Source organism: Microtus pennsylvanicus, chromosome 7 (assembly GCF_037038515.1).
Source record: "Microtus pennsylvanicus isolate mMicPen1 chromosome 7, mMicPen1.hap1, whole genome shotgun sequence".
Lineage (NCBI taxonomy): Eukaryota > Metazoa > Chordata > Mammalia > Rodentia > Cricetidae > Microtus > Microtus pennsylvanicus.
In genome coordinates this window covers 22,297,992-22,325,197 of record NC_134585.1, presented here as the reverse complement: position 1 = coordinate 22,325,197, position 27,206 = coordinate 22,297,992, and the positions used below count along the sequence as shown (strand labels likewise).

General features: G+C 47.9%; 1 protein-coding gene across 1 annotated transcript in view; it reads left to right on the top strand.

The window, feature by feature from the left end:
* Npffr1 (neuropeptide FF receptor 1) overlaps positions 1-24,294 on the top strand; it is a 45,202-nt gene extending 20,908 nt beyond the window's left edge. Inside the window, exons 4-6 of the mRNA XM_075979125.1 lie at positions 7,748-8,092; positions 18,052-18,151; positions 23,418-24,294. Of these exons, the coding sequence (XP_075835240.1) occupies positions 7,748-8,092; positions 18,052-18,151; positions 23,418-24,294 (1,322 nt within the window). The remainder of the gene's footprint in view (positions 1-7,747; positions 8,093-18,051; positions 18,152-23,417) is intronic.
* Positions 24,295-27,206: the final 2,912 nt, after the last annotated feature.

Genomic DNA, 27,206 nt, shown 5'->3' with positions numbered 1-27,206 from the left:
AATGTAAGAAGCAGTTTTCTTTTGTTTTTGATTTTTTTTTTTTGAGACGGGGTTCTCTCTGTAGCTCTGGCTGCCTTAGAACTCCCTCTGTAGACCAAGCTGGCCTTGAACTCGCAGAGAGATCCGCCTGCCTCTGTCTCCAGAGTGCTGGGATTAAAGGTGTGTGCCACACTGTCCGGCCTAAGAAGCATTTTTTTTTAAATTAACTGTAAAATAAAGTCCCAAGCCTCCTCTTCAAGCGAGGTTGCTGTTCTCCCGTTCCCCCGAGGTCTCTTAAAATGGATGAGTGACAGTCACTGGTTACCAGGCCAACTTCTCTGATCCCTAACCAATGCTGTAATCAATGTCCTTACAGCATTGTCCCCATGGAAGAGCACACGGCCTGTTGAGAGGCTATGGGATGTGGGGACAGAAACCGCAAAGGCTCCTGTGCTCTTGCTGCCTGCCTGATGCTATCCATGGGGTGCTGAACCTGGACTCTGTTACCCTCTCAGAGGCCCAAGACAATCAGCTTAAGTTGCAAACTAATTCTCATTGGCTGTCATGTGGCTAGGGATGAGTGCAGACTTCTGACTGACAGCCCCTCAAAGGCTGCATGCAGGGAAAAAGGCAGGCAATGGATATAGAGAAGTTGGCACCTGTCCGTGCTCACGTTCCCTTGAAAGAGTGTACTCTGTTTAGAGAGGATCTAACACATTCAGAGACCATAATTGCCTCCTGGACTGGAAGCATTTCATGCCAGATCAAGAGAAAGCCCTAGAAAGCCTCTGCAAAAATGCATCAAAGTACATCAAAGACTTTGGTGACCTCCAAGTGTTAAGCCTCACTAAAGCTTGGTGCTCGAGGGCAGGGACGGCACAAGTCGGTGGCTCTCAAATCATATGGGACTCATCAGAGGAGCTTTTAGAAGAAGCGTTCCCAAATGCCGTCTTCAGACCTGACCCGCGTGGGGAGGGGGGTAGAAGAAACGCCTCCTGAAAAGCAGAGAGACGGGGCTCGAGTTGGAGAGCCATTGGCATCAACAGGATTTTATCTCCTGTTTCCATTTCCCTGTGATCAGAAAAGTCAAAATAAAAACTTGGAATGAAGGAAGCCAAAAAAAAAAATCTTCTGAAGAAACGCCACCCGCTGTGGACAAATACTGTCAGTCAAAATAGAAAATCATCTGCAGTTTTCATACACACATTTGATATGGAATAGAGATTAATGGTGCATGTTTATACTGTTTCGTGACCATTACAACCCGAGGTCAATGTTTTCCTCACGCCACCGGACCTCCTCCTTCTAAACATCGTGGCAATCCCCCTCCCCGAGTGGCAGGTCTGGAAATCAGTTACTTGTTGGGGCACTGGCCACATCTGCCTCAGTCCGAAGGCTCCCTGACTGGCGCACCGCCCCTGCTCTGCGCAGCCGCACTGGAGCCTCTCAGAGAGCCGCTGCCTTTGCCAATCTGACTGTTGAAAAGGTTACACCGAGTTCTTTTTGAAAGGGCATCTCTCACATTGGCAATGAGTTAGAACTTTTTGTTTCGTGTGGTTATTAGCCATATGTCTTGTGTTGTGTTCTGTGCCTTTGGCAGCCCCTAGAGTGGTATTCTTCAGCGGTTCCAGTGTCAGGGTTCACCAATAGGCTCTCACAAGTGGGTCTGGGGTTGAACTCCCTTGTGTTACCAGGACAAACCAGAAGGTGGCGCTAAGGATACTATCGCTGGTAAGAAGACAGTGTACTCTGGGGCACACCTAGACTCCGCCAGGGCCAGGTTCCTTCATTCGGACTTTGCTTCCTGTTCACAGGTCTTTCGCTGCTACTAGGCTGCCCTCAGAGCAACCTGCATCAAGGAAACTTGACCTCTGACCTCTGTCTATTGTAGTAAAAGGGATCTGGTTCCTAGGAGTAACATGATCTACCCTAGGCCATAGCCAGGACTTGCTTTCATTTTTTTGTTTGTTTTGACTTGACAGTGCTGGGGATTGAACCCAGGGCCCTGTGCATGATAGGCAAGTACTCTACCACCAAACCATACCCTATCTAATGCTTTAGAATTTAAAACAGATGGCTGGGAGGTGGGACCCAGTGATAGAGCACTTGCCTAGCAAGCATGAGGCCCTAGGTTCAATTCTCGGCACTACAAAATAGCAAAAATAAGGACTGGAGAGATGGTTCAACAGGTAAAGTGCTTGCTACAAGCATGAGGGGGGCCTGAGTCATGCCCCGCCCCCGAAACCATGTCAAAAAGTCAGGGGAGGTGGCATGCACTGCATGCCAAGGACAGGAGGATTCCCATGACCTGCTGGCCAACAAAGCTAGCCAAACTGGCAAGCTCCAGGTTCAGTGAGAGTAGGTAGCAGTTGATGACGGCACCTGGCATTGACCTCTGGCCTCCAAACTCATATAAATATGTATGTGAATGTGCATACACACATGAACACATGCAGACACAAAAAGAAAAATAACAGATAACAGAGAGGGAGACTGGAGAGATGGCTCAGTGGTTGAGAGCACTTGTTGCTCTTGCAGAGGACCTAGTTCAGTTCCTAATGTTCACATGGTGACTCACAACCATCTGTAACTCCAGCTCCTGGGGATCTGGCACCCTCTTCTGGCTTGCTCTGGCACCAGGCACATACATGGTGCACAGAAATACATGCAGGCAAAGCGCTCTTACATACAAGATAAAAGTGAGTTTTTTTTTTTTTCTTGGGATGAACAATAAATAAGTAAAACAGATTGTTAAGGTCCGGCAGTGGTGGTATACACCTTTAATCCCAGCACTCAGGAGGCAGAATCAGGTGGATCTCGGTGAGTTCGAGGCCAGCCTGGTCTACAGAGCGAGTTCCAAGGCAGCTAGGGCTATACAGAGAAACCCTGTCTTGATTATTAATTCCCCCACCCCTCTGGTTTCTGGTTCTCTGAGTCAGGGAAAAGGCTGGGACTCTCTGAGGAGTTCCCTGTGATACTGGCAGTGAACAACCACACTTTGAGAGTCTGCGCTCTGACCTCTGTCGCCCAGCTTTTGCTGGTGCAGGTGTGACCTCCTAAGCTCTTCAGGGTACCTGAGAGGCAGCCATCATTATGTCCGGAAGCTTCTGGGAAATGCATCCAATTGGGGAATGTAATTGGGTTCAGCGGATGAAGAGTTCACAGGATGTAATCGTAGGGGCAGCTGGCAGGTCCCAGAAAGGCTGAGTGAAGAGTGTTAATGAGGTTTCAGCTGCTGGTGTGGGGTTCAGGCTGGTGGAACTGTGAGGGCGCTGGGTCAGGGGAGGTTGACAGGACTAGGAAGGTTTTCTTCTGGGATTGTGCAGTGCTGGGTTAAGTCTTGGGATGGATACCCAAGTGTTGACACATTAGAAGCGGGTAAGGTCACTCCAGACACCTCGCAGGGACAGACACTAGGTAATGAGCTCATTTGAGGGTTGAGCAAAGGTAGTTTGGGAGGCAGGCGAGGATCCAGCCTGAAATGTTTCTGGAAATTTCCTCTACCTATTGATCCGTCCTATTATTACTGGTTGTTTATTGAACCGTTTACCAGAACCAGGCACTGACAAGATACCAGAGACACTTCCCAATAAGAGTCCTACAGTCCAGGAGAGGACTCTTAAGCACAGGGGGAAAGACAGCAAACCCTTAAATAAATCATTGGCAGATTCAAGAACACAATGGACGGGCCGGTATGGTCAGGTTTGGCTTCACCAGGAAGACATTAGAGTGGAAATGGGTGCTAGGCTTCCTTGAGCTTCCTTATTCCCCAGGGAAAGGTGAGTGTGCTATTGGCCCATTCCCGCAGCCCCATGATGCAGGACAACCAGACACAACAGGGAGTTGAGTCAAAGAGGAACTCAATTTATTACTGTGAGCATTTGTTTATAAAGGGTAAGCAACATCCTGTGATGTAAGGGTACCTCCAGCCAATGAGAGGCAGCTAAACCCTCCCTCTGGCTGGAGGGGCCTTTACGTAGTTTTTGCTGTCTTATCCCCACTCAAACTTTGAGCCAGGCTTTTCTCTGTTCTACAGGCCTCGAGGTACAGGCCCTGAGATCATTTTGGCTCGACAATAGAGAGGAGGAGAAGAGCAAAGGCCCAGGGTTGGAAAAGAGGATGTGCAAACGGCCAGCACTTAGTGGCCAGAGGGAAAGTGGAGCTGTTCAACATCGTGGAGAGGCCAGCAGGGGTCAGAGCCTGCTGTGTATTGATGCTGAGTTAAGGAAAACTGGACCTAGTGGTGCAGGCATGGGATGCACAGACAGGAAGATCAAGAGTTCAAGGCTAAGGGCTAGAGAGATAGATGGCTCAGTGGTTAAGAGCACTTACTAGCCGGGCAGTGATGCACGTCTTTAAACCCAGCACTCGGGAAGCAGAGGCAGATGAGGGAGAGAGAGAGACAGAGACAGAGAGACAGAGAGGGGAGGAGGGAGAAAGAGAGAGAGAGAGAACAGAAAAAGAGATAGCACATCATGCCTGCTCTACACGCTACAGTACGCGAGTTGGTCAAGTACCTGAAGATTGAAACACACACACACATAAAGACACAGGTAACGCCAAGAATGTCCACTTTGTTGTGTTCCATAACAACTTATATAGGGGCTCTTGACTAATGTCCACGTCCTAACTCTCAGCTGCAAGCCCACCAGAAACCACTCCCCTGCCATCAGAAACTCCTGAGGGTCTCGTGCTCAGAGCAGCTGCAGAATAAGTTGTTTGCTCAGAGCAGCTGCAAGCATAGGAAAACAAGGTGTTTACTCCGACAGGCAGGGGGTCACAGGAAATTCAGGGTCTGGGGGTCCACAGTCCCCAACGAGAGAGAGAGAGAGAGAGAGAGAGAGAGAGAGAGAGAGAGAGAGAGAGAGAGAGAGAGGACGTACTTCCTGCTCTTGCAAAGGACTTGTGTTAGATTCCCAGCATCCACATGGCAGCTCACAGAGCCAACTGTAACTCCAGTTCCAGGTGATTTGACACCCTCTTCTGACATCAGGGGGAACTGTATGCATATGCTATACAGACATAAATGTAGTGAAAACACTCGTATAAATAAAATAAAAATAACAAATAAATCTTAAAAAAAACAGTTTAAGACCAGTCTCAGCTACATGGTGAGTTCATGGTCATCATGGGTGACAGGAGACCCTGTTAAAAAAGTGATCAAGTGAGGCCACCAGGCTACCCAGACCGTTAGCTTTAACTGCCTTTAACAAGGACCCCAGAGCCCAGAGAGTGCCGCTAAGGAAATGGTACCGTGGGAGAGCCGTCTGCATCATCCAACCTGCAGGAGAACCCACAGACAAGCCACATAACCTTCTGGATAAATGATTGCAGGGGTTTGTGGGTGGTGAGGAAACAATAGTGAAACCTGTGCCCCCAGAGACTGAGGAATGACATCAACCAAGTGTGGTAGAAGGGGGCAGGGTAGGTTTTTTCTTTTAATTTAAACTTTTACTTCATTACGTGTAGGGAGGGGGGCTTACATACTACAGCATGTGATTGGAGGCGAGAGAACAGCTTGTGAGGGTTGGTTCCTTTCTGCCATTGTAGGTTCCAGGGATGGAACTTAGGTTATCAGGCTTGACAGCAGGCACCTTACCTGCTGAGCCATCTTTTCTTTTCTTTTCTTTTTTTCTTTTTTCTTTTTTTTGGTTTTTCGAGACAGGGTTTCTCTGTGGCTTTGGAGCCTGTCCTGGAACTAGCTCTGTAGACCAGGCTGGTCTCGAACTGCTGAGCCATCTTGATGGCCTGGTTTGGTTTGGTGAAAAGGTTTCGTGTAATCCAGGCTGGCTCAAACTCAGCATGCAACCAAAGATGATCTTAAACCTCTCATCCTGCCTCTGGGGTTCTAGGTTTATGGGTGTACCACACCTGGCTTGTGTGGTGCTGAGGATGGGACTGAGAACTTTGTGGATGTCCATCAGGCATCCTACCAACTGAGCTACCTGTTCAGCTCCTGGATCTCCAGTTTAAAAAATAGTAGATCTCTCTCTCTCTCTCTCTCTCTCTCTCTCTATATATATATATATATATATATATATATATATATATATATATAATTTTCAGTGGAAAGAAATATTGGCCAATGCTTCAGGATAACTGAAGCGGAGAACCAATGGTTGGTGGTGGTGAGCAGTATTCACCTGGGAGTCCTTTACACCATCCCATCCCTAATGGTTTCATTAAACTTCATACTCTCACGTATGCTCACTGTAATAGTCTCTTATGTATATGCTTGATTTTATATTATGGTAAAGGTGTCTGCGTGCAGTTAGAGCCCTTGAAAGGCCTAAGTGGGGGAGAGTGTCACCCCCTCTCAGTTCTTTCTCCGTCAGCAAACCGTCACCCCTCCATTCCCTCCTATGGTGCCCACTGGTCCCTGCTGCCCAGATGGTGCCAGGTCAGTAGCCTGCTGCTCCCAGGTGTCTCCAGCCCCCAGGTGCCCCCGCCCTCTAGTGTACCTCCAAGTCGGTGGCTGAGCTCTGGGCTCCATGGAAAGATTCCTTAGGGATACTTCATCCTCCAGAAGGGGCCCCATTCGGTCTCAGAGGAAGACACAGGGAGAATTTTTGAGACAACACTATGACTCACCACAGCTAATGACTTCCCAGAAGAGCTATGGTTGGACACTGGGCTGCTCTCTCTGAAGCAGGACTAGAGAAACATACTCAGCCTGCTCCTGATGAGAAGTGTGTGGAGTAGGGCACCTCCATGCTTGCTTACTGCGAGGATGGCTAAACCAGAAGGCTAGCCGGGCGCTGGTGGCGCATGCCTTAAATCCCAGCACTCAGGAGGTGGAGGGAGGCAGATCTCTGTGAATTTGAGGCCAGCCTGGTCTACAGAGTGAGTTCTAGGACAGGCTCCAAAAAGCTACACAGAGAAACTCTGCCTCAAAAAAAAAAGTTAGATACTTGTCCCCTTGGTAGTGTACTTGCCTAACATATGCTAAACCCTTGGTTCTGTCGTGTAAACTGGGCATGGTGACACACACAGTCTCAGCACTCAGGAGGTGGAGACAGGAACCAGGAACATGAGAAGTTCAGGGTCATCCTTGGCTATGTGGTGAGTTCAAGGCTAGCCTGATACATGAGACTTTGTCACCCCACACATAAAGAGGTCTTCTGAGGCTCAAGAGATGAAGTGAAGGCAGGTGGAGGGGTGGGTGGAGAATAACTAACATGGGCGAAGAGTGAGTCTCGGCAGTCTGAGGAGGGGATAAATTGAAAGTCCTTCATCAGAGGTGGGAGGACAGATCAGTGATTAAGAGCACTTCTTGCTCCTGCAGAAAGCCACGCTGTGACTTACAACCATCCTTATGGGATCCAACGCCTTCTGACTTCCATGGGCTCCAGGCACACGCATGGGGCATGCACGTGTGTGCAGACAAAACACTCATAAACTGAAAAATTAAAAGATAATAAAATCCTTTCTATGTGTGTCCAGTTGTCCTTGGAACAGTGAGGACAGTAATGAGTAGGCTTAGGGTATGGCGTGGGACACAAAGAAACACCAGCTTTTCCTTTCTTTCCTTTGAAAGCTTATTTGGCTGAGGTCAGTCTCAAACTCTCTAAGTAGAGGAGGGTGACCTTGAACTTCTGACCCTCTGGCCTCCACCTCCCCAGTGCTTGGATTAAAGGCATGTATACCACTTTATGTGGCACTGGGTATTGGCCCATAGCTTCATGCATGCTAGGCGAGCACTCAGAGTTACAGCCCCAGCCAAGGGTCGGCTTTGGGTGGTACAATCAGCCATCTTGTTTTTGCTTAGGTCCTGACTCTTGTGTCCCTTTGGTCCTAGACGAGCCCACCCAGCCTCCCAATGGCAGCTGGCCCTTGAGTCAGAATGGGAGCGAGGCTGAGGCTGCCCTGGCCGCCAGCCCCATCTTCTCCTCCTACTACCAGCACTCCTCGCCAGTGGCCGCCATGTTCATCGTGGCCTACACCCTCATTTTCCTCCTCTGCATGGTGGGCAACACCCTGGTCTGCTTCACTGTTCTCAGGAACCGGCACATGCGCACCGTCACCAACATGTTCATCCTCAACCTGGCCGTCAGCGATCTGCTGGTGGGCATTTTCTGCATGCCCACCACCCTTGTGGACAACCTCATCACTGGTAAGTATGCCAGAAGGCCCTCGCCCTTCACTTCCGCCTTCCAGCTGAAGACCGGAGCAGACGCTGGGGAGACGGAGGTGACTGAGCTGACCGCTCAGCCAAAGGGATGTTGTCTCAAGCTCTGAGCTGTGGGTGAGGGACTGGCCTAGGAATAACAAGTCTAATGGGTTAAGCATCTTCTTTGTGCTCACCATGATGTTACATGTGATTTGTACGTTATCTTAATTAATCCCCATAATAATCCAGCCAAGCGTGCTTTGTTATCATCCTCATTTTACGGATGAAGAAACGTGCTCAGCGTAGTTAAGAGACTGGTCTGTAATTACACAGCTTTTTCAGTGTCAAGGCCAATGTCCTCACACCCCTGGGCTACGCTCTTGGAAAGCGCTCCTGCGGGCAGAACTAAAGGCAGGAGAAGCAGGAGGTGGGTGACTTTCTTCTGCCCATTGTGGTTTTCCACACTTGGAAATGGACTATAAATATGAGCGTGTCTTACATTGCAATAATTTTCAACCAACAATAACACCCACTGTTTTTAGCATACGGGTCCACAAGCCGGATGAACACAATGGGCCAGCAAGATGGCTGAGCAGGTGAGGGTGCTGGTTGTCACGCCGGTCACCCAAGCGTCATCCCTGAGACCCGCACGGTGCAGGTTGTCCTCTGACTTCCATACTAATTGAACTGTGGCATGCACAGACACACATAAACATGCATACATGCCTGCACACACGATGATTTTTTTTTAAAAAAAAAAAAAGACAGAGGTAGAAAGAGATGGCTCAGTGGTGAAGAGTATGCACAGCTCTCCAGAGGACCTGAGTTCAGTTCTTAGTACCCACGTTGGTTAGCTTACAGCTGACAGTAGCTGAGCTGCAGAAGATCTAACAGTTCTGGCCTCCACGGGAACCTACACTCGCACGCATGTAACTAAACACAGATACACACATATGCAAATTAATAAAAATAAGGTAAATCTTAAAAAAAGAAGTCATGACGACTTGAGAACGTTGGTGGCCTCCCAGAAGAACTCTGAGTTCAGAAGAGTCTTTGTTGCTAGGTACCTTTAAATGTGAATGTTTTGCCTAGCCTAGTAATTTTTATTTTATTATTTTAAAAAACTTTTTGTATTATTTTATGCGTATGGTTTTTTGCTTGCATGTATGTATGTGCACCACATGTGTCCCTGGTGCCTGCAGAGGCTAAAGGAAGGTATAAGATCCCCTTGAACTGGACTTACAGAGGATTCTGAGCCACCATCTGGGTACTGGGAGCCAAACACAGGCCCTCCGTGAGATCAGCAAATGCTCTTAGCCACAGAGCCATCTCTGCAGCCCCTTGAAACAATTTGAGATGTAAAGACAACTAGCAAAGCTAGCAAAGATCCTTGCCTGCGCTTCATTCACGTTCCCCAACTCCCACAATAGAAAACCAAGGCCAGGGGAAAGCACCCAAATGTTGTCAATGCCTCTGTGGAGTTTTCTTGACTTTGACTAGCTTCCCAGTTGTGTCCTTTTCTAGGAGTTTGAGCCATAATTCTGAGAAACACAACCTGAATGCTCAAATGTTGAGTGATGGGGCCAGGTGTGATGATCTGTGTGGTGGTTTGAAAGAAAATAGTCCCCAAAGGGAGTGGCACTATAGGAAGGTGTGGCCTTGTTGGAGGAAGAGTGTCACTGTGGGGGCAGGCTTTGAGGTCTCCTGTGCTCAAATTATCCCCAGGTTTATTCTCAGACCACTTTCTGTTGCCCGCAAAATGAAAGCCTCTCAGGTACTTCCCCAGCACCATGTCTGCCTGCACACTACCATATCCCACCGTGACGATAATGGACTGAACCTCTGAACTGTAAGAGAGGAACCCAATTAAATGTTTTCCTTTATAAAAGTTGCCATGGTCACCAGGCAGTGGTGGCGCACACCTTTAATCCCAGCACTCACTTTAATTCCCAAGGCTGGTGAATCTCTGTGAATTCAAGGCCTGCCTGGTCTACAGAGCAAGTTCCAGGACAGGCTCCAAAAAAGGCTACATTGAGAAACTCTGTCTCAATAAAACAAACAACGACAAGAAAACCAAACAAACAAAAGCAAAAGTTGTCAAGATCATGGTGTCTCTTCACAGCAATAGAAAGCCTAATTAAATAACCTATAATCCCAGAACTCAAGAGGTTGAAACAAGAGGATCACCTGTTTAAGGCCAGCCTGGGCTACACGGTGAAACCACACCTCAAACCGAAAACAGACACCAGCCACAAGGTATCGCTGTAACAGCCACAAAACAGAGCACTCCAAAGGCCACTTTAGCGATAAAATAGGGAATAATAGCACATACTTTTCCAAGCATAAACACTCAGGTGTACCAATGCCCAAATGGCATTTGTGAGGCTCTAACAGCTCTGAGCGAGTAGGTTCTGTTCATAATGGGCCCAGAGTGGTGGCTGGTAATTGTATGCATCCCACTGTATAACTGTGGGCTTCTGGAATACCGTGGCTACCTTAGTCACTGTTATTGCTGTGAAGAGGCACTGTGACCAGGGCAATTCTTATGAAAGAAAGCATTTAATTGGGGGCTTGCTTACAGTTTCAGAGGTTTAGTCCGTTATCATCATGGCAGGGAGCTTGGCAGTACACATGGTGCTGGAACAGTAGCTGAGAGCTACATCCTCATCCACGGGCAGAGAGAATGGGCTTTTTAAAACCTCAAAGCCCACCCTAGTAACACCCTTCCTCCAACAAGGCCACACTTACTAATCTTTCTAATCCTTTCAAAGGATTCCGTGCCCTGGTGACCAACCGTTCAAATATATGAGCCTATGGGAGCCTTCTTATTCAAACCACGACCTTGGCAGACCATCCAAGTCTTTTTTTAGGGTTAGGGTGTCAGATCTCAACCCTTTAGTTCAAGCTAACCTGGAACTAGCTTTGCCACCCGGCTGGTCTGGCATATGTGATGCTCCCAATTCTGCCTTCTAAGCTCTGGGATGGCAACGGTGTGTCTACCACATCTGGCTCTTAAGATGTTTGACAGGCTCAGTCCCTATACGGAGTGCATTTTATAGATAGCGGCTCCAAGAAATCTTGAGAAATTTTGTTTCTTATAAATGCAGACATAAAAAAGACATCTTGAAGCCTGCCAGTGGTGGCACATGTCTTTAATTCCAGCACTCAGGAGGTAGAGGCAGGAGGATCTCTTTGAGTTTGAGATCAGCCTGGTTGTACAAAATGAGTTCCAGGACAGCCAGGGATGTTACACAGAGAGACCCTGTCTTGAAAAAACAAACAAACAAAAGACATCTTGAGCTTGGCAGTGGTGGCTCACACCTTTAATTCTGCTGCTTGGGAGGCAGAGGCACACAAATCTTTGTGAGTTCGAGACCACCTTGGTCTACAAAGCAAGTTCCAGGACAGTCAGGGTTGTTACATAGAGAAACCCTGCCCAAAAAACCAAAATGGAGGGAAGGAAGGAAAAAAGGAAGGAAGGAAGGGGAGGAGAGGGGAGGGGAGGGGAGGGGAGGGGAGGAAAAGGAAGGGAAGGGAAGGGAAGGGAAGGGAAGGGAAGGGAAGGGAAGGGAAGGGAAGGGAAGGGAAGGAAAGGGAAGGGAAGGAAGCTTGGTTGATTTGTTAAGGCTGGAGAGATGGCTCAGCAGTTAAGAGTTAAGATCCCTTTGCAGAGAACTCAGTTCAACTTCCAGGACCCATGTGGAGGTGTTTCACAACCACTTGTACCTCCAGTTCTTGGGGCTTTAACGCCCTCTTCTGGCTTCTGCAGGTACTACATGCACATGGTACACATACACCCGGGCAAAACACTCCTGCATAAATAAAGTGGTTTTTTTTTTCCAAAAAAGTTTGACAATGTAAAATAGTGAGAATGAAAAACTTTAAAAAACAAAAAATAGCCAGGCGGTGGTGGCACACGCCTTTAATCCCAGCACTCGGGAGGCAGAGGCAGGCGGATCTCCGTGAGTTCGAGACCAGCCTGGTCTACAAGAGCTGGTTCCAGGACAGGCTCCAAAACCACAGAGAAACCCTGTCTCGAAAAACCAAAAAAAAAAAATTTCAATATACAAAAATATGAAAAGCTTTACTTCAGGGATATATTGCTACCCAAAGGTCATGCCTTAGGGCAGGCAACCCCCAACATCAGCTCTCTGCTGGTGTCCTAGATTGCAGTAGGTAAGCAGTTGCTTATATTCTGTAAGGGCATGGCTCTTCATGCAGAATGCAACTCAGCTTATCTTTTACAACTGTCGCTCCTTTCTGTTTCTTTTACTTTTACTTTTTAAAATGATCGTATTTGTTACTTTGAGAGGCGTGGGGATGCATGTAGCATGACACGTATGTCAAAGGATGACTGCCAGAGTCCAGCTCCAGCAGGCCGGAGAAACTGGAGAGGAGATGTGGAGTCATGGCTACACACACACAGGAGACAGTTTTTGGATTTTTTAATTCTCTCTATTTTTCCCCTTTCTCTTTTTATACCACCTAAGACAAAAGTTTCTACAGAAGAAGAAATGACCTCACAACCTCATTACATATTTTCCAAAAACAAATTAAAATCTTCACACAAGAAGAAATGACACTACGATCACAAGGTGCATGTTTTTCTTAGAAGCCTGCATATAATTAAGCATTTTCTTTTGAATTATTTTTCCCACCATAACATCTTCACCCCAAAGCAATAATTCTTTTATTATTGATTAACAAAGCCCTAAGCAAGCCAAGTATATTTCACCTTGTTCCTTTGTACTGGCAGGCAGGCATTTGAAGTTTCACGGCAGCAAATCATTTTTATTCTTTTTTTTTTTTTTTCCCCGAGACAGGGTTTCTCTGTGGCCACCATCGCCCGGCTCATTTTTATTCTTTATTTTGTCTTTTTTTTTTTTAAAGTTGAGGACCGAACCCAGGGCCTTGCTCTTGCTAGGCAAGCACTCTATCACTGAGCTAAATCCCCAACCCCCATTTTTATTCTTTAATTATTTATTTATTTACTTGTATTTTATGTACACTGATATTTTGCCTGTATATATGTGAGAGTGTCAGCTCCCCTGGAACAGGAGTTACAGACAGTTGTGAGTGGTGAGGAATTGAGCCAGGGTCCTCTGGAAGAGCAGCCGGTGCTCTTAACTGCTGAGCCGTTTCTCCAGCCCAGTGTAGCAAATTCTTTTCTTTTCTTTTCCTTTCTTTTCCTTTCTTTTCTTTTCTTTTCTTTTCTTTTCCTTTCTTGCTTTGGGTCTATCCTGGAACTAGCTCTTTTGTTTTGTTGTTTTTGTTTTTCGAGACAGGGTTTCTCTGTGGCTTTGGTTCCTGTCCTGGAACTAGCTTTTGTAGACCAGGCTGGCCTCGAACTCACAGAGATCCGCCTGCCTCTGCCTCTCGAGTGCTGGGATTAAAGGCGTGTGCCACCACTGCTCAACAAATTCTTATCCTTATTCTATTCGACAAAACTTTATTCAAATGGTCTAACTAACCATCTGTTTTTCTTTTTTTCTTTACCCATAACAGGGCCATTTAATTTCTTTCCACAACTTTGTTTTTTCAAGGCACACAGTGAAACCTGTGATGATTTCTGTAAGCTACATGACCGAGGAACTCAGACCTAACTTTGGGGGCAGGGACATAATTGTTTTCTTTGATCATCAGCCTCTTTGACCACAGGCAGAATCCGTGGGGCTATAGCGTGTGAAACTTCCTTGATTTCATCCTCTAGCCTCGGCAAGTCCCACATCTCCAAGTGTCATTGCTCTGTACAAATCATCTTCGTTATGATCTGCATGTGAATTGCCCAGGGAGGAATAGGATTTTCCCATGAAACAATCGTACTCTCCTAGAAACAGTGGGATTTTCTCACTCAATAATCCCATCATGCCACATACAGTAAGTACGCATAGCAGCCATCAAAAGACATAGTAGGAGCAAGGGGCATTCTGGAGACAAACCCTCCTGGGGCTTTGCCTCTTTGGGGTGCCCCCATGGTAGCTGTGCTAACTGGTGGGCCATACTCTATAAACTCCAAGGCCAGCTGCAGTTCCTCCGATGTGGCCACCGCCAGGCAACTTGTGGGCATGGAGTAGATTCTCTTCTTCCACTATGTGGGTCCTGGGACTCAAACTCAGGCTGTCAGACTTGGTGGCAAACCCTCTTAACCAATGAGCAATATTCCCAGTTCCTTTTGCTGTTTTTTGAGAAAAGTTCTTACATAGCCTGAATGCTACTAGGTGTAGCCTAGGGCGGCCTTGACCTTCTCCGCGGTGTCACGTATGTTTTGTGTGGTAGGATCTTCCTCACCTCATTCACTCGGGCTCACACTCTTTGCGGAAAACAGTTTTACTGTCACAACCAAAATAACATTTTTCCAGGTACCCTGCCTGCCTTCCTGGGACAGCCTAGGCACACTAAAACATCTTCCCCAGAGCCTGGCTGGATACCTTTGTTCTATAGGGTTTCTCCCCCTCCATGGAGTCTGAGGCTTTCAGTTTTGGATTTTAGGGTGTCAATATTTAGGAGTTTAATATTTTGGAGTGTTCAGACTTGATCTTTTTGGTGTTCTGGGTTAAGACTAGCACCCCTTGGCTAGCTCAAGGTCAGACCCAGGATCTAAGGCTGCTTTTGTCTCCCTTCTTCCTTCCCTCCTTTCTCCTGCAGCCTCAGTACTAGAGACTGAAATTAGGCATCACCCATCCTGGGCACTGGTATTAAAGGCTTGCGCTACCGCTGCCCGGCTCCAAAGTATGAATGTTTATGAACAACTGACCAACGTATGAAAAGACTAGCAACTTCCTCCTCCCAGTGTTTACAGCCTGAAACTGCTCACCTACAGCGCCTCCTACAGAGACCAGCTAGCCCCTCTCTCTGCGCAGCTCCTAAGGAACACCACGCTGAGATTCTGGGTTACTTCTGTAGTGTTAGAGAACCCCACCCGACCCCAGCTTTACTGTCTGTGTATCTGTCCTTTAAAGAGAAACGGAAGTGGTTGCTTTACAGCTGCCCTAGTCACCTCAAAACACCTGGTGAAGGGTCCAAGGCCCCAGACTGTGTAGATCGTGACATCAGAGGAAACATCAGGGAAGCCCATATCTCAAATAACGGATCAGCATTTTCCCAGATGTGTTGATGTCATGACCCAGCACCTGTGGCAGATCAGTGGGAGCTAAGAAAACAATTCAAAGAGCCTGGCCTGATGGCACAGACCTGTAATCCCAGCAACTCAGGTGGGATTACAGCTTTCATCCCCGTGCACACACTCACACACACATGAGAAAATGTATACAGACATGCATGCATATGCATACACATGCAAAAGTAAAAATTTAAAAAATGCTAGGGTTTTGGACAGATGGCTTTGTAGTTAAGAGCACTTACTGGCTGCTGTTGCAGAGAGGATTGGAGTTGAGTTCTCAGCACATACATGGCAGCTCATAGCTACCTGTAAGTCCAGGACTGTGGGATCTGCCCCTGACCTCTATGGGTACCTACTCATATATGGCGCACACACACACCAATAATAAATTAATGCTGGGTGGTGGTGGCACAGGCCTTTAATCCCAGCCCTGAGAAGGCAGAGGCAAGTGGATCTCTGAGTTCTTGGCCAGCCTGGACTACAGAACTCATTCCAGGACAGCCAGGATTACACAAATAAACCCTGTTTCAAAAAACAAAAAAAGCAAATTAATAAAGATGTTTTTTATTTTATATATTTTAATATTTTATGTGCATGATATTTGCCTGCAAGCATATATTTGCATTCTGTGTAAGTCTGGAGCCCTCAGCATTGGAAGAAGGCATCAGAACTCTTGGAACTGAGTTTACTGATAGGCGTGAACCACCAAGTGGTGTCTGGGAACCAAACCTGGGTCCTCTTCAAGATCAACAAGTGCTCTTAACCACTGAGTCACCGCTCTAGCCTCATAAATCTTTTTTTTAAAAGCGGACTGACAGTTAGGTGGTGCACACCTTTAATTCCAGTACTAAGGAGGCAGAGACAGGCAGGTCTCTGGGTTCAAGGCCAGCCTAGTTTACAGAGTGAGTTCCAGGACAGGCAGGGCTACACAGAGAAACCCTGTCTCAAACAACAACAATAACAACCACAACAACAAAAATTTATACTCTGACTCCAGAGGAATTCTTTGCTCATATGGGTAATGGCTTTGTCAATGCCCCATAGGTCCAAGCTTTGGAGCCTTGGCATGGCTATTCCCCATGTCAATAATACACATTTATTCAGAACTTCATGCGCTCGGTGCTTCCCCTGCACCCTACACCTTGGTTAGATTCGGTTAAGCCATTCAGGCGAGAGCAGCGTGGGTATGTGGGGAAGACACACATGAGAGCTGTGCTGCTTGCTTGATTCTCTCCCTAACTGCTGTCTCTCAGCTGCAAAGCAAACACTTCCCCCTGTTAATTATGAAGTACCCTACGGGGAGATCCTCCGAGACTGTGCAAATGTCACGGCTCATTATATTCTTGCACTAACTTAATAGTGATTTGACAGTTGCTGCCCACAACAGTGCTTGCCATCCTGTTCTCTATTAATGATATTTTTTTAATCCTCTGTACTTACTAATTGGATCTTTCTTCATGGCTTTTAATTCAACACTATTGTTTACTTTGTTGCTTAAACCGCTCTGGGTCTGGCTATTGGGAGCTCACTGCTGCTGGCTTCTGTGTTCTTCCCATACACTACCATGATGCTTAGACTATTTCCTTACTTTCTAGCTCCACAGAATGTTCTGGATCACCTCACGTGTTTCCTTGCATCAGCCCTGGAATTAACTAGTTCTTCAAAAAGCCTTGTTTTCTTTGATTGAAGTATATTTATTTTTATTCTATGCGGATGGGTGTTTTGCTTGCACATATATACCATGTGCATGCCTGGTGCCCAAAGAAGTCAGAAGAGGACATTAGATCTCCTGGAACTAGAGAGTTATGGATGGTTGTGAGCCATATGGGGTCTGAACCAGAGTCCTCTACAAGAGCAACGAATGATCTTAGCTGCTGAGTCATCTCCCCGGGGCCAAGGAATATAATAAACAAAGGTCTCTCTTCCAGGTGTGCTTATCAATATTGGAGTGTCTTGATTCTAGACTCTCTGAAGTGACAGCGCTGTAAAATGCATGCATATAGCCACAGAGTTCTCTAGCATGTGTCTTCTTCTTCCCTTCCCTCCCCTCCCCTCCCCTCCCTCCCTCCCTCCCTCCCTCCCTCCCTCCCTCCCTCCCTCCCTCCCTCCCTCCTTTCTTTCTTTCTTTCTTTCTTTCTTTCTTTCTTTCTTTCTTTCTTTCTTTCTTTCTTTCTTTCTTTCTTTCTTTCTTTCTTTCTGAGTCAGATCTCTGCCTGGAACTCATAGAGGTCTGTTGTCTGCCTCTATCTCCCAGTGCTGGGATTAGGATTAAAGGCATACTCCACCACACAAAGCTACAATTGTTACTCCTGTGTCTCGTCATTTACCTGCATTTCAGAAACTACGATCCATCCTAATAATACTTCAGATTCCAATCCAACACCAGAAAATTTAACAATACCCCCTTCTTTATTTATAGTGTTGTTCTCAGTGAAAAATGTCTGCGTTGATCCATATAGCGTTTACTTATTTGTTTGGTCGACTTTAGTATACATATGTGTAATAATAATATGTAGGCTGTGAATGTATGCTATTAATAATAGAAGGGCTAATGTGAGGAAAGAATGGCCTCCCTCTGGGCTGAACAGTAGGATCGGGGAGCCGGGAATACGTGGAGCTAAAGGTCATAGAGAGACAATCAGATGTCAACATAAAGGTCATCTTCCTTAAAGCAGTTTGGTCTGTAATGATTGTCTCCTCGGTCACTGTTGTAGAGACCTAATGAGCCCTCATAGCATAAGGAGAAAGGAGCTATGTTTGGGTGGGGGCTTGGCTTATCTAGCAAGATCTGCATTTTGTTGGATTAGCATCTTTCGCCCTGTGGGGGCCTCTGTCATTACAGGTTGGCCTTTTGACAAGGCCACATGCAAGATGAGCGGCTTGGTGCAGGGCATGTCTGTGTCTGCATCCGTCTTCACGCTGGTGGCCATCGCCGTGGAAAGGTGAGACGTTTCCCTGGGTAACTTGGGGCTGACACTGAGAGAGCTCATACCTTTGACCCTGGGCTAGCTGGGAAGCTATAGAGAAGGCCTGCTGAGAATACCATGCCATCCCTTTCTGGAAGGCAGAGGCCACTCCTGACGAAGCCTCATAGTAATTTCTGGAGCCTGCTAGGAGCACAAGGCAGTCTGCACCCCGGCATCAGAGAATCCTACCTCTCTTCTGTTTGAGCCCTGGGAGCCAGAACTGGAGGAGCCTGTCTGCCGATTGGCTTAGTATAGCTGGAAAAGAAGGGTTTCTTTTTGCTCCTTTATCCCATCTCCTACTTGCTGGTTCCTGGAAATCCTGGCCTTACTTAATCTACACGTCCATCACTTCCACTTTTCAGCCACAGACTCCAACAGAGTCCAGACTAAGCATGGTTTTGTACATGTGAGCAGGGTTGGAGCCCTGGGTCAGTGAGGCTTTGGACCAGTGTTTAAGCTTTCCTTCCCATAACATATGGTTGTGACCCTAACCCCTACTCCTCACTAAATATCTCCTAAAGTGGTAAGGACTCCTGAGTGGGAGCCTTGTCCCCAGGGACTAGGGGGTAGGCAGAACAGCTGGAGGTGGCTTTTGTCTTCATCACTGTCCCATTGTGTGATATTGGGCCACTCATTCTGCTACTTTGGGAGGAACTGTATCAATAAAATGGTAACTGCCCTAACAAGGGGCTGGAGGCTTTAAGCAACTTTGTTTGAAAAGTTAATGGAGGGCTGGAGAGATGGCTGAGTGGTTAAGAGCATTGTCTGCTCTTCCAAAGGTCCTGAGTTCAATTCCCAGCAACCACATGGTGGCTCACAACCATCTGTAATGAGGTCTGGTGCCCTCTTCTGGCGTGGAGACATGCACACAGTCAGAATATTGTATACATAATAAGTAAATAAATATTTAAAAAAGAAAAGAAAGAAAAGTTAATGGACAGTTCTTAGCCCACAATCCAAACACCAGCTGCTAACTTGATTTCTTCCACATGCCCACTGTATCGAGTCCTTTTCTGTCCCACCAGCCAGCTCCCAAATAATGACACAGAGACACAGAGACTTCTTATTAATTATAAAAGCTCGGCCTGCTGGGCAGTGCATCTCTGTGAGTTTGAGACCAGCCTGGTCTACAAGAGCTAGTTCCAGGACAGGCTCCAAAGCTACAGAGAAACCCTGTCTCGAAACAACAACAACAACAACAACACAAAGTTCAGCCAATAGTTTAGGGTTGTGCCCAACTAGGTCTTATAACTTAAATTAGCCCACTTATATTAATCTAGGTTCTATCACATGGTGTTACCTCTCCTCCATCTTGCACCTCTTGTCTCTGGCATCTGCTGCACACCTAGTTTCCTCCTCCTCTTCCTTTCTCTCCCCTGAAGTTTCACCTTTTCTTCCTGCCTAGCTATTGGCCATTCACACAGTGTACAACTATCCCATAGCAACCCACATCCTCCTCCTGGTTTCTTTCTCCAACGCCAGCCCTTTTCAGCACCGCTCCTCCTGGAATCTCACGTTCCCAACTCCTTCCCACCTCTGCCCCCATCAAACTCCGTTTTTGTTGGTTTTGATTTCTTTCTTTCTTTCTTTCTTTCTTTCTTTCTTTCTTTCTTTCTTTATTTATTAAAGATTTCTGCCTTGTTGGTTTTGTTAGACTGGCCTTGAACTTACATGTCATTGAGGATGACCCTAAACTTCTGATCCTCCTTGCTCCACCTGCCTAGTCCTAGGCATATGCCATCATGTCCTCATTTTACTTGCTGCTGGGATTAAGCTCAGGGCTTTGTGCTTGCTAAGTAAGGACTCTACATGCCCAGCCCCAATCCCCTACCCCTGTCACGTAGGCAGCTGGCATGATGGAGTTGGGGTTCCCTCTCTACAAAGCCACTAAATGATAGGGTCATGTGAGAAGCTCTCTCCTCCTCCAACTTTTTTTTTCTTTTTTTTTTTTTTTTTTTGGTTTTGGTTTTTCGAGACAGGGTTTCTCTATAGCTTTGGAGCCTGTCCTGGAACTAGCTCTAGTAGACCAGGCTGGCCTCGAGATCATAGAGACCCAACTTTTTTTTTTCTTGTCTCTTCAGTTGTGAGTCTTAGTTTTTAATGACTGAACCATCTCTTGACCCCTCAGTCTTTGTTTTGTTGTTATTGCTGTTTGTTTTGTTTTTTCCTTTGGTGAGTGACATGAGAATGTAAAACCTCTCCTGGTCATACTTACAATTTATCAAACTCCACCTCCTTCAGGAAGCCTTCCAAAATGACCTCCAGGAGTTCCCTCCACCCAGTGATTGCCACTGAGTCCATAATAGTATCAGAGGCGTCAGAAGTCACCTGTTCTCTGGAGAGTTCTACAGTGTCTGGTGCTCTGAAGCCAGAAGGCCAGGGTTGTTCAGGGTGAGGCTGTGGGATAAATGCTTTCAGGTTGGGACGATGGAGCTGGTAAGAGGGAAGGATACAGGTGAATGAACATTGAAGAAAGGACCTCTGGCAGCAGTCAGTGCCATACCTGTGTTCTAAGCAGGTTCTGCCCTTAAAGAGCCATGTGGACTTGTGAGATAGACCATTTCTTCCCTTCCACTCAAATAACTGAGCCTGGCCCCATGGTCTTCAGGAGGGGTGTCTCTATTTTCTGGCACAGATGGATGATGGGAGGCATACTGGGAAGTAGGCAGTCCTTCTTTTTCTTGCTGTGTGTTGTTGTTGTTTTTGTTTGTTTTTTGTTTTTGTTTTTTGGGGTTTTTTGTTGTTTTTTGCAACTTGGTGTCTGTCACATAGCCCAGGTGGACCTTGAACTCTCTAGTCAAGAATGACCTTGAACTCCTGATTCCCCCCACCAACCTCTGAAGTCTCCAAGTAATTTTTGGTTTTGGTTTTTCCACTGTTGTAAGCATTCAGAATGCCTCTAGAGTGGAATAGTCTCAGTTCATCCTCATCACCCCACAGAGGAGGGTTTATTATGGGCCCCATTTTTGTTTTGTGTTTTTGTTTTTTGTTTTTGTTATTTTGTTTTTGCTTTTTTGTGTGTGTGTGAAGTGTGTGGGTGTGTGGTTTATTTAGAGATGGGGTTTCTCTATATAGACCCAGCTGTCCTGGCACACAGTCTGTAGACCAGGTTGACTTCGGACTCAGAGATCTGCCTTTCTCTGCTTCCCGAGTGCAGGGATTAAAGACGTGTGCCACCACTGCCAGGCTATGGGCCCCACTTTTAAGATAAGGAAACCAAGGTCCAGAAAGGCCTTTGAGCAACTGCCTCTTCTAGCCGCTCCTTCCTGTATTGATCTAAACCCATTCTAGGGCACTTGTTTGACCCCCACTTTCAAGTACAAGAGGTTGAGCCACAGCCTTTGAACCTTCACCTCTGCTGGCAGCTCCCGCCCCAGGCTGCTTAGAAGAGAAGATGCAAATACTCCAGAACCCTTCCCACAATAATTAGAGTGGAGGGGGTTTGCTTTCTTTCTTTTTTTTTTTTTTTTTTTTTTGGTTTTTCGAGACAGGGTTTCTCTGTGGCTTTGGAGCCTGTCCTGGAACTAGCTCTGTAGACCAGGCTGGTCTCGAACTCACAGAGATCCGCCTGCCTCTGCCTCCCGAGTGCTGGGATTAAAGGCGTGCGCCACCACCGCCCGGCTGCTTTCTTTCTTTTATATTCTTTTATATTTCAGGAGAGTCTATGCTACTCGTCTAAGTGGCACAGGGAAATGGACAAATTGGGGTTCCTAGGTGTTCCTTTATAACCTTCCCCGATGGCTGTGTGACCTGTGGCGGTTGCTTCACACCTCGGAGAACCTCTCCTAGGAAAACTAAAGGTGAAAGGTGAAAGCAGTCTGGAAGGATTATTAGCTCAAGGTCACCTTCTACAACAGAGGGAGTTTGAGACCAGTCCAGACTGGAAACTTTCTCAAAAATGATAAACAAGTAAACAAGGGTTTAACAATAGCTTTTGCTGAGTAGATCTAACAAGGAAAGTCAGGCTACACATTGTGACTGTTGTAGCTAGGCTGTGGTCACCCAAGAGGAGACCAGGATGAGCACTTTGTGAATCTGAAGTTTATATTCAGCTACACAGACCCAGCTCAGGGCTTTCACTTCTGTGGCTACAAGTCTAAAGAGGCGTCCTCGAACTGAGTGAGCAGAGCATTTATAAAGGTAAAACCTACAAGTTTGGTACATCCCATTGATGTAGCTGTGATGGCTGTTAGCAGGCAGGACAGGATATGAACTTTCAATAAGAACAGGGCACCGTGGTGTCACCATGGTGTTTCTGGTTGATCAGGGAGCAGAAAGCCTTGGGGTTACGAAAGCGGAGCAATGCGGGTTACCAAAGTACGGTAAGTGCTGTATGAGCCTGTGGGTTAGGCCTAGCTCAGTGTTAGCCTGAAATCCTGTCAGGATTTAGCAAATACGTTTTTGTCACTTCAGTACAATGGTTAAGATGACCCAGGGATGGCCTGTTCCTGACCCACCCAGCTCCTAAGGTGCTCGGGGCAATACATAAACAACTAGAGATTACATTTGTTAGGTTTGTGTTGGTTAGTAATGGGTGACGGGGGTTGTCACCAAGCCTGCTGACCTAAGTTCAATCCCTAGGATCCCATGGTAGGAGGGAACTGACAGCTACAGTTGTCTTTTGTGTGGAGAAAGAAAGGGAAGAAGGAGCCAGAGAGAAAGAGCGAGAGAGAGCGAGAGAGAGCGAGAGAGAGCGCGAGAGAGCGAGAGCGAGAGCGAGAGCGAGAGCGAGAGAGAGAGAGAGAGAGAGAGAGAGAGAGAGAGAGAGAGAGAACTGAGCTGTAAATAAGTGTTTTTAAAAAACATTTGTGTATTTACCTAGTCAGGCTTCTCCAGCACAGACTGTTCACCGCAGGCTGGCTGCCAGGTCTGCTACCAGCTAACCCTTTCTGAAATAAAGATCCCAAGCCTCCAGTAGGAAGCTGTACCTTCGTCACCTACTTTAAATCCAGCCTGAGCTCCAGAACAATTTAGCAGAGCGAGCTGCCACCCTCGCAAATGACAGACCAATTTTCTTGTAAATTAACCTGGTTTGTGTCTGAGCTGTCACCGGATGCTGCCTCAAGTGTGGTGATGAATGTCAGGTACCTTCCAGCAGCACCGGATGCTGCCTCAAGTATGGTGATTAAAGTCAGGCGTCCTCTTCCAGCAGTTTCTAACAGGTCAACTCTGGCCCGCTGGGCTTCCGGGGACCCTTCCAAACCCCTCTGCCTTCTCGACCCCCACCCCCACCCCCCTGCAGGTTCCGCTGCATCGTACACCCTTTCCGCGAGAAGCTGACTCTCCGGAAGGCGCTGTTCACCATCGCAGTGATCTGGGCGCTGGCGCTGCTCATCATGTGTCCCTCGGCGGTCACTTTGACCGTCACGCGCGAGGAACATCACTTCATGCTGGACGCTCGCAACCGCTCCTACCCGCTCTACTCGTGCTGGGAGGCCTGGCCGGAGAAGGGCATGCGTAAGGTCTACACCGCAGTGCTCTTTGCTCACATCTACCTGGCGCCGCTGGCGCTCATCGTGGTGATGTACGCGCGCATCGCGCGCAAGCTGTGCCAGGCCCCGGGCCCAGCGCGCGACACGGAGGAGCCGGTGGCCGAGGGTGGCCGCGCGTCGCGCCGCAGGGCTCGCGTGGTGCACATGCTGGTCATGGTGGCGCTCTTCTTCACGTTGTCCTGGCTGCCGCTCTGGGCGCTGCTGCTGCTCATCGATTATGGGCAGCTGAGCGAGTCGCAGCTTCACCTGCTGTCGGTCTACGCTTTTCCCCTGGCACACTGGTTGGCCTTCTTCCACAGCAGCGCCAACCCCATCATCTACGGCTACTTCAATGAGAACTTCCGCCGTGGCTTCCAGGCTGCCTTCCGTGCACAGCTCTGCCGGCCACCCTGGGGAGCCCACAAGCAAGCCTACTCCGAGAGGCCCGGCCGCCTCCTGCGCAGGCGGATGGTGGTGGATGTGCAGCCCAGCGACTCGGGCCTGCCATCCGAGTCTGCCGCCAGCAGCGGGGCCGCAGGGCCTGGCCGCCTGCCTTTGCGCAATGGGCGTGTGGCCAACCATGATAGGCCCCGGGAAGGACCTGGCTGCAACCATGTGCCCCTCACCATCCCAGCCTGGAACATCTGAGGTAGTCCAGAGAAGGCAGATCCAGTGGGCCTATGGCTGTGACCCTGAACCGTGATGCCTGGATACAACAAAATTGGAAGAGCGTGCCAAGATGCATCCTTGATTTAAAAACGAGACAGTGGGTGGCTGCTGCTGATGGCAAATGAGAAGGGGAAACCTCCAATGTTCCAAACCCCGTCTGCTCCTGCCACATCTGGATATGGAGCCACATCTGCATGAGTCTATCTCATCAAAATCTCAGATTCCTTTTCCTCAGAGGCGCTGAGGCCCAGGGAGAGGTGACAAGGTCTCTCCATTGGAAATCCCACTTGACCCAGGCTCCAGTGTGTCTCTGTAGTATCCACATTTCCAGGGGTTTCCTCCCCACGATCTCCTGAGGTTGAACTCAGGAAAATGTGTCACCTTGTGTAGGTATCTGGGAAGAGGTGGCCGGTGTGCTCACACAGCATCCCTGTGATGGAGTAGCCTGTGCTGTGTGGCAGAAATGGTTCCCCTTGACCCTTTCTGGGAAAATTCCATGCTCTCCTCCTGCCAAAGCCAGCGTGTTCGTTTTATTGTAAGACGTGTCCAAGTCCATTCCCACTTCAGGATGTCCCAACTGGGCAGCTGCAAGAAGAGCCCTAGGGAGCCTGTTTAAATTGCAGGACTTTCTGGGTAGAGCCTAAGAGAGGCTCCCCTCCCTTGCCTCCACCACCCAGAGCCATGCAGAGCTTCCAACAGGACCAACAGGCAAGGGGGAAAGGAAGACAGCAACGCCTGCTCTTCCCTCTGGAAATACCTTCCTGGGGCCTGTGCACCTGATGCTTTTCTCCTGGATCTCTTCCTTGCCTAATGGGAAGAAGTTGGTCAGTCAGGGTGGAAGGAGCCCCTGAAGGACAAATACAAACCCTTCCACAGTATGTGACTCATGGACGCTAAGAGCAAAGGAGACAGGAGACCCCGCATGCGCCCCAGCTTTTACCCAATATATGTGTGATCACTTTGATAGAGTGACTTCACCCCAGGAGCTGAGGAAACGGATTGCTTCTGCTGATTTCTACTACAGCTCTAATAGTCTGCACTTAACCGGACACTTTTCCCTCACCTCTATTACCACAGTTGCTAGAAATTTAAGGGATTAAAAAAAAAATAAAACATTTCCAGGATTCAGGGCTCTGAGCTCTTACTGTGTCTTAACACACACTGACTGGCCGTTTACTGTCCCCAGGTCTGTCATGAGCAGTGGCCACTGTGGCAGAAGAAGGGGTCTTGCAGTTGTCCATGTCCAAGCATGTCTCTGGACACTGTCATCTGAGTCAGTAAATGAGCAACTGAGGCCCGTAAGGCCAGGGCCAGAGGGTCACAGACAGCAGCATTTGGATAGGCTTGTCTTTTGACAGCTTGAATCATATCCTGCCTTGTGGAGAAGGTGGGCATGGCAGGATCTCCGGAGAGCTAGAAACTCCCTGCCTGATGATGAACAGGAACACCCACTGAACGAATCCAGATTGAAGGAGAGAAATGTCTCCATTGGGCTCGCCCTGTGACTTCTGGCCAGAACTGTTCTGAACAAATATCTGTAACCCTATCTGTGCTTAGGAGGCTGCCAAGCCCCCTCATGACACTGCCTAGTCTGGGGGTCTGGGAGTGGTAGGTGAAGGCAGATGAGGTGTGGTGGCCTAAACTGACATTCTGCATTCTTTTTGTTTGTTTGTTTTTCTCAAGACAGGATTTCTCTGTATAACAGCTCTGGCCGTCCTGGAACTTGCTTTATATACCAGGCTGGCCTCGAACTCAGAGATCTGCCTGCCTCTGCCTCCTGAGTGCTGGGATTAGATACGTGCGCCGCCACCACCTGGCCACTCTACACTCTTGCTGGTGTTGTGTTAGTGTCGCATGAATGGCATAGTGGCCTGAGAACTGCTTGCTGTTTACTGGGAACACTTGTGACTCTAGGCTCTAAAAATAGGCCAGACCAAAAGCCATGCCAACACTGTCTCTGTGGCCCCTGGGAGCTGTGTGAGTTCCCGTCGGCTCTCAACTCTGGAGAGTTCCTCCTTCAGCATGGCCTCCCCGAGACAAAAACCACAGTCTCCCCTCAGCAATCATGTCCACCAAGACCTCTGCTTTCTTTTCCCCAGACTCCCTGCTTTGAGAGCCCATGACTGCCCAAACAGCCCACTTGACACAGGTGACATTATTCCCTGTGTTCCGTTGTTCTTGTCATTACTTGAGTAAGAGCAGAGGCAACACCTGCCTGCCCCTGAGACTTGGTCTGAATGCTAACAGGCACAACTTGATGTTATAGAAGAGCAGGCAGTGTGTGCATGCAGGGAGCTTGCTTCTTTGTACAGCTTTTAAAATATATCCAATGTACAATTTCCCCCAGTGTACAGAGCAGTGGCCCTGAGTATTTGTGGCTCTGTGACTGTCTTCCCACTCTTGCCTGCACCGTGGTACCCTAAATGGAGACTGTGTGCCCATTGACACCAACTCCCCATCCCAGCTCCACCCGACTCCTGTAGCCACCTCTCTCTCTCTCTCTCTCTCTCTGAATTGGACAATTCTGTAGTTCCCTACAAGTGGAAACACTCAGTGCTTCTCCTTTTGTGACTTTTACATCATATAACACCTTTCAAGGTTCATCCCATGTTGTCACGTGGATCAGAGTTTCCTTGTGCGGCCAACTATTATTCTATTGTGTGTCTGTGGCCCCTGGGAGTTGTGTGAGCTCCAGTGGGCTCTCACCTCTGGAGAGTTCCTCCTTCAGGATGGCCTCCCCGAGACAAAAACCACAGTCTCCCCTCAGCAGTCATGTCCACCAAGATCTCTGCTTTATTTCCCCAGACTCCCTGCTTTGAGAGTCCATGACGCCCGAACAGCCCACTTGACACGGGTGACGGTATTCCTGTGTTCCATTGTTCTGACGTCTT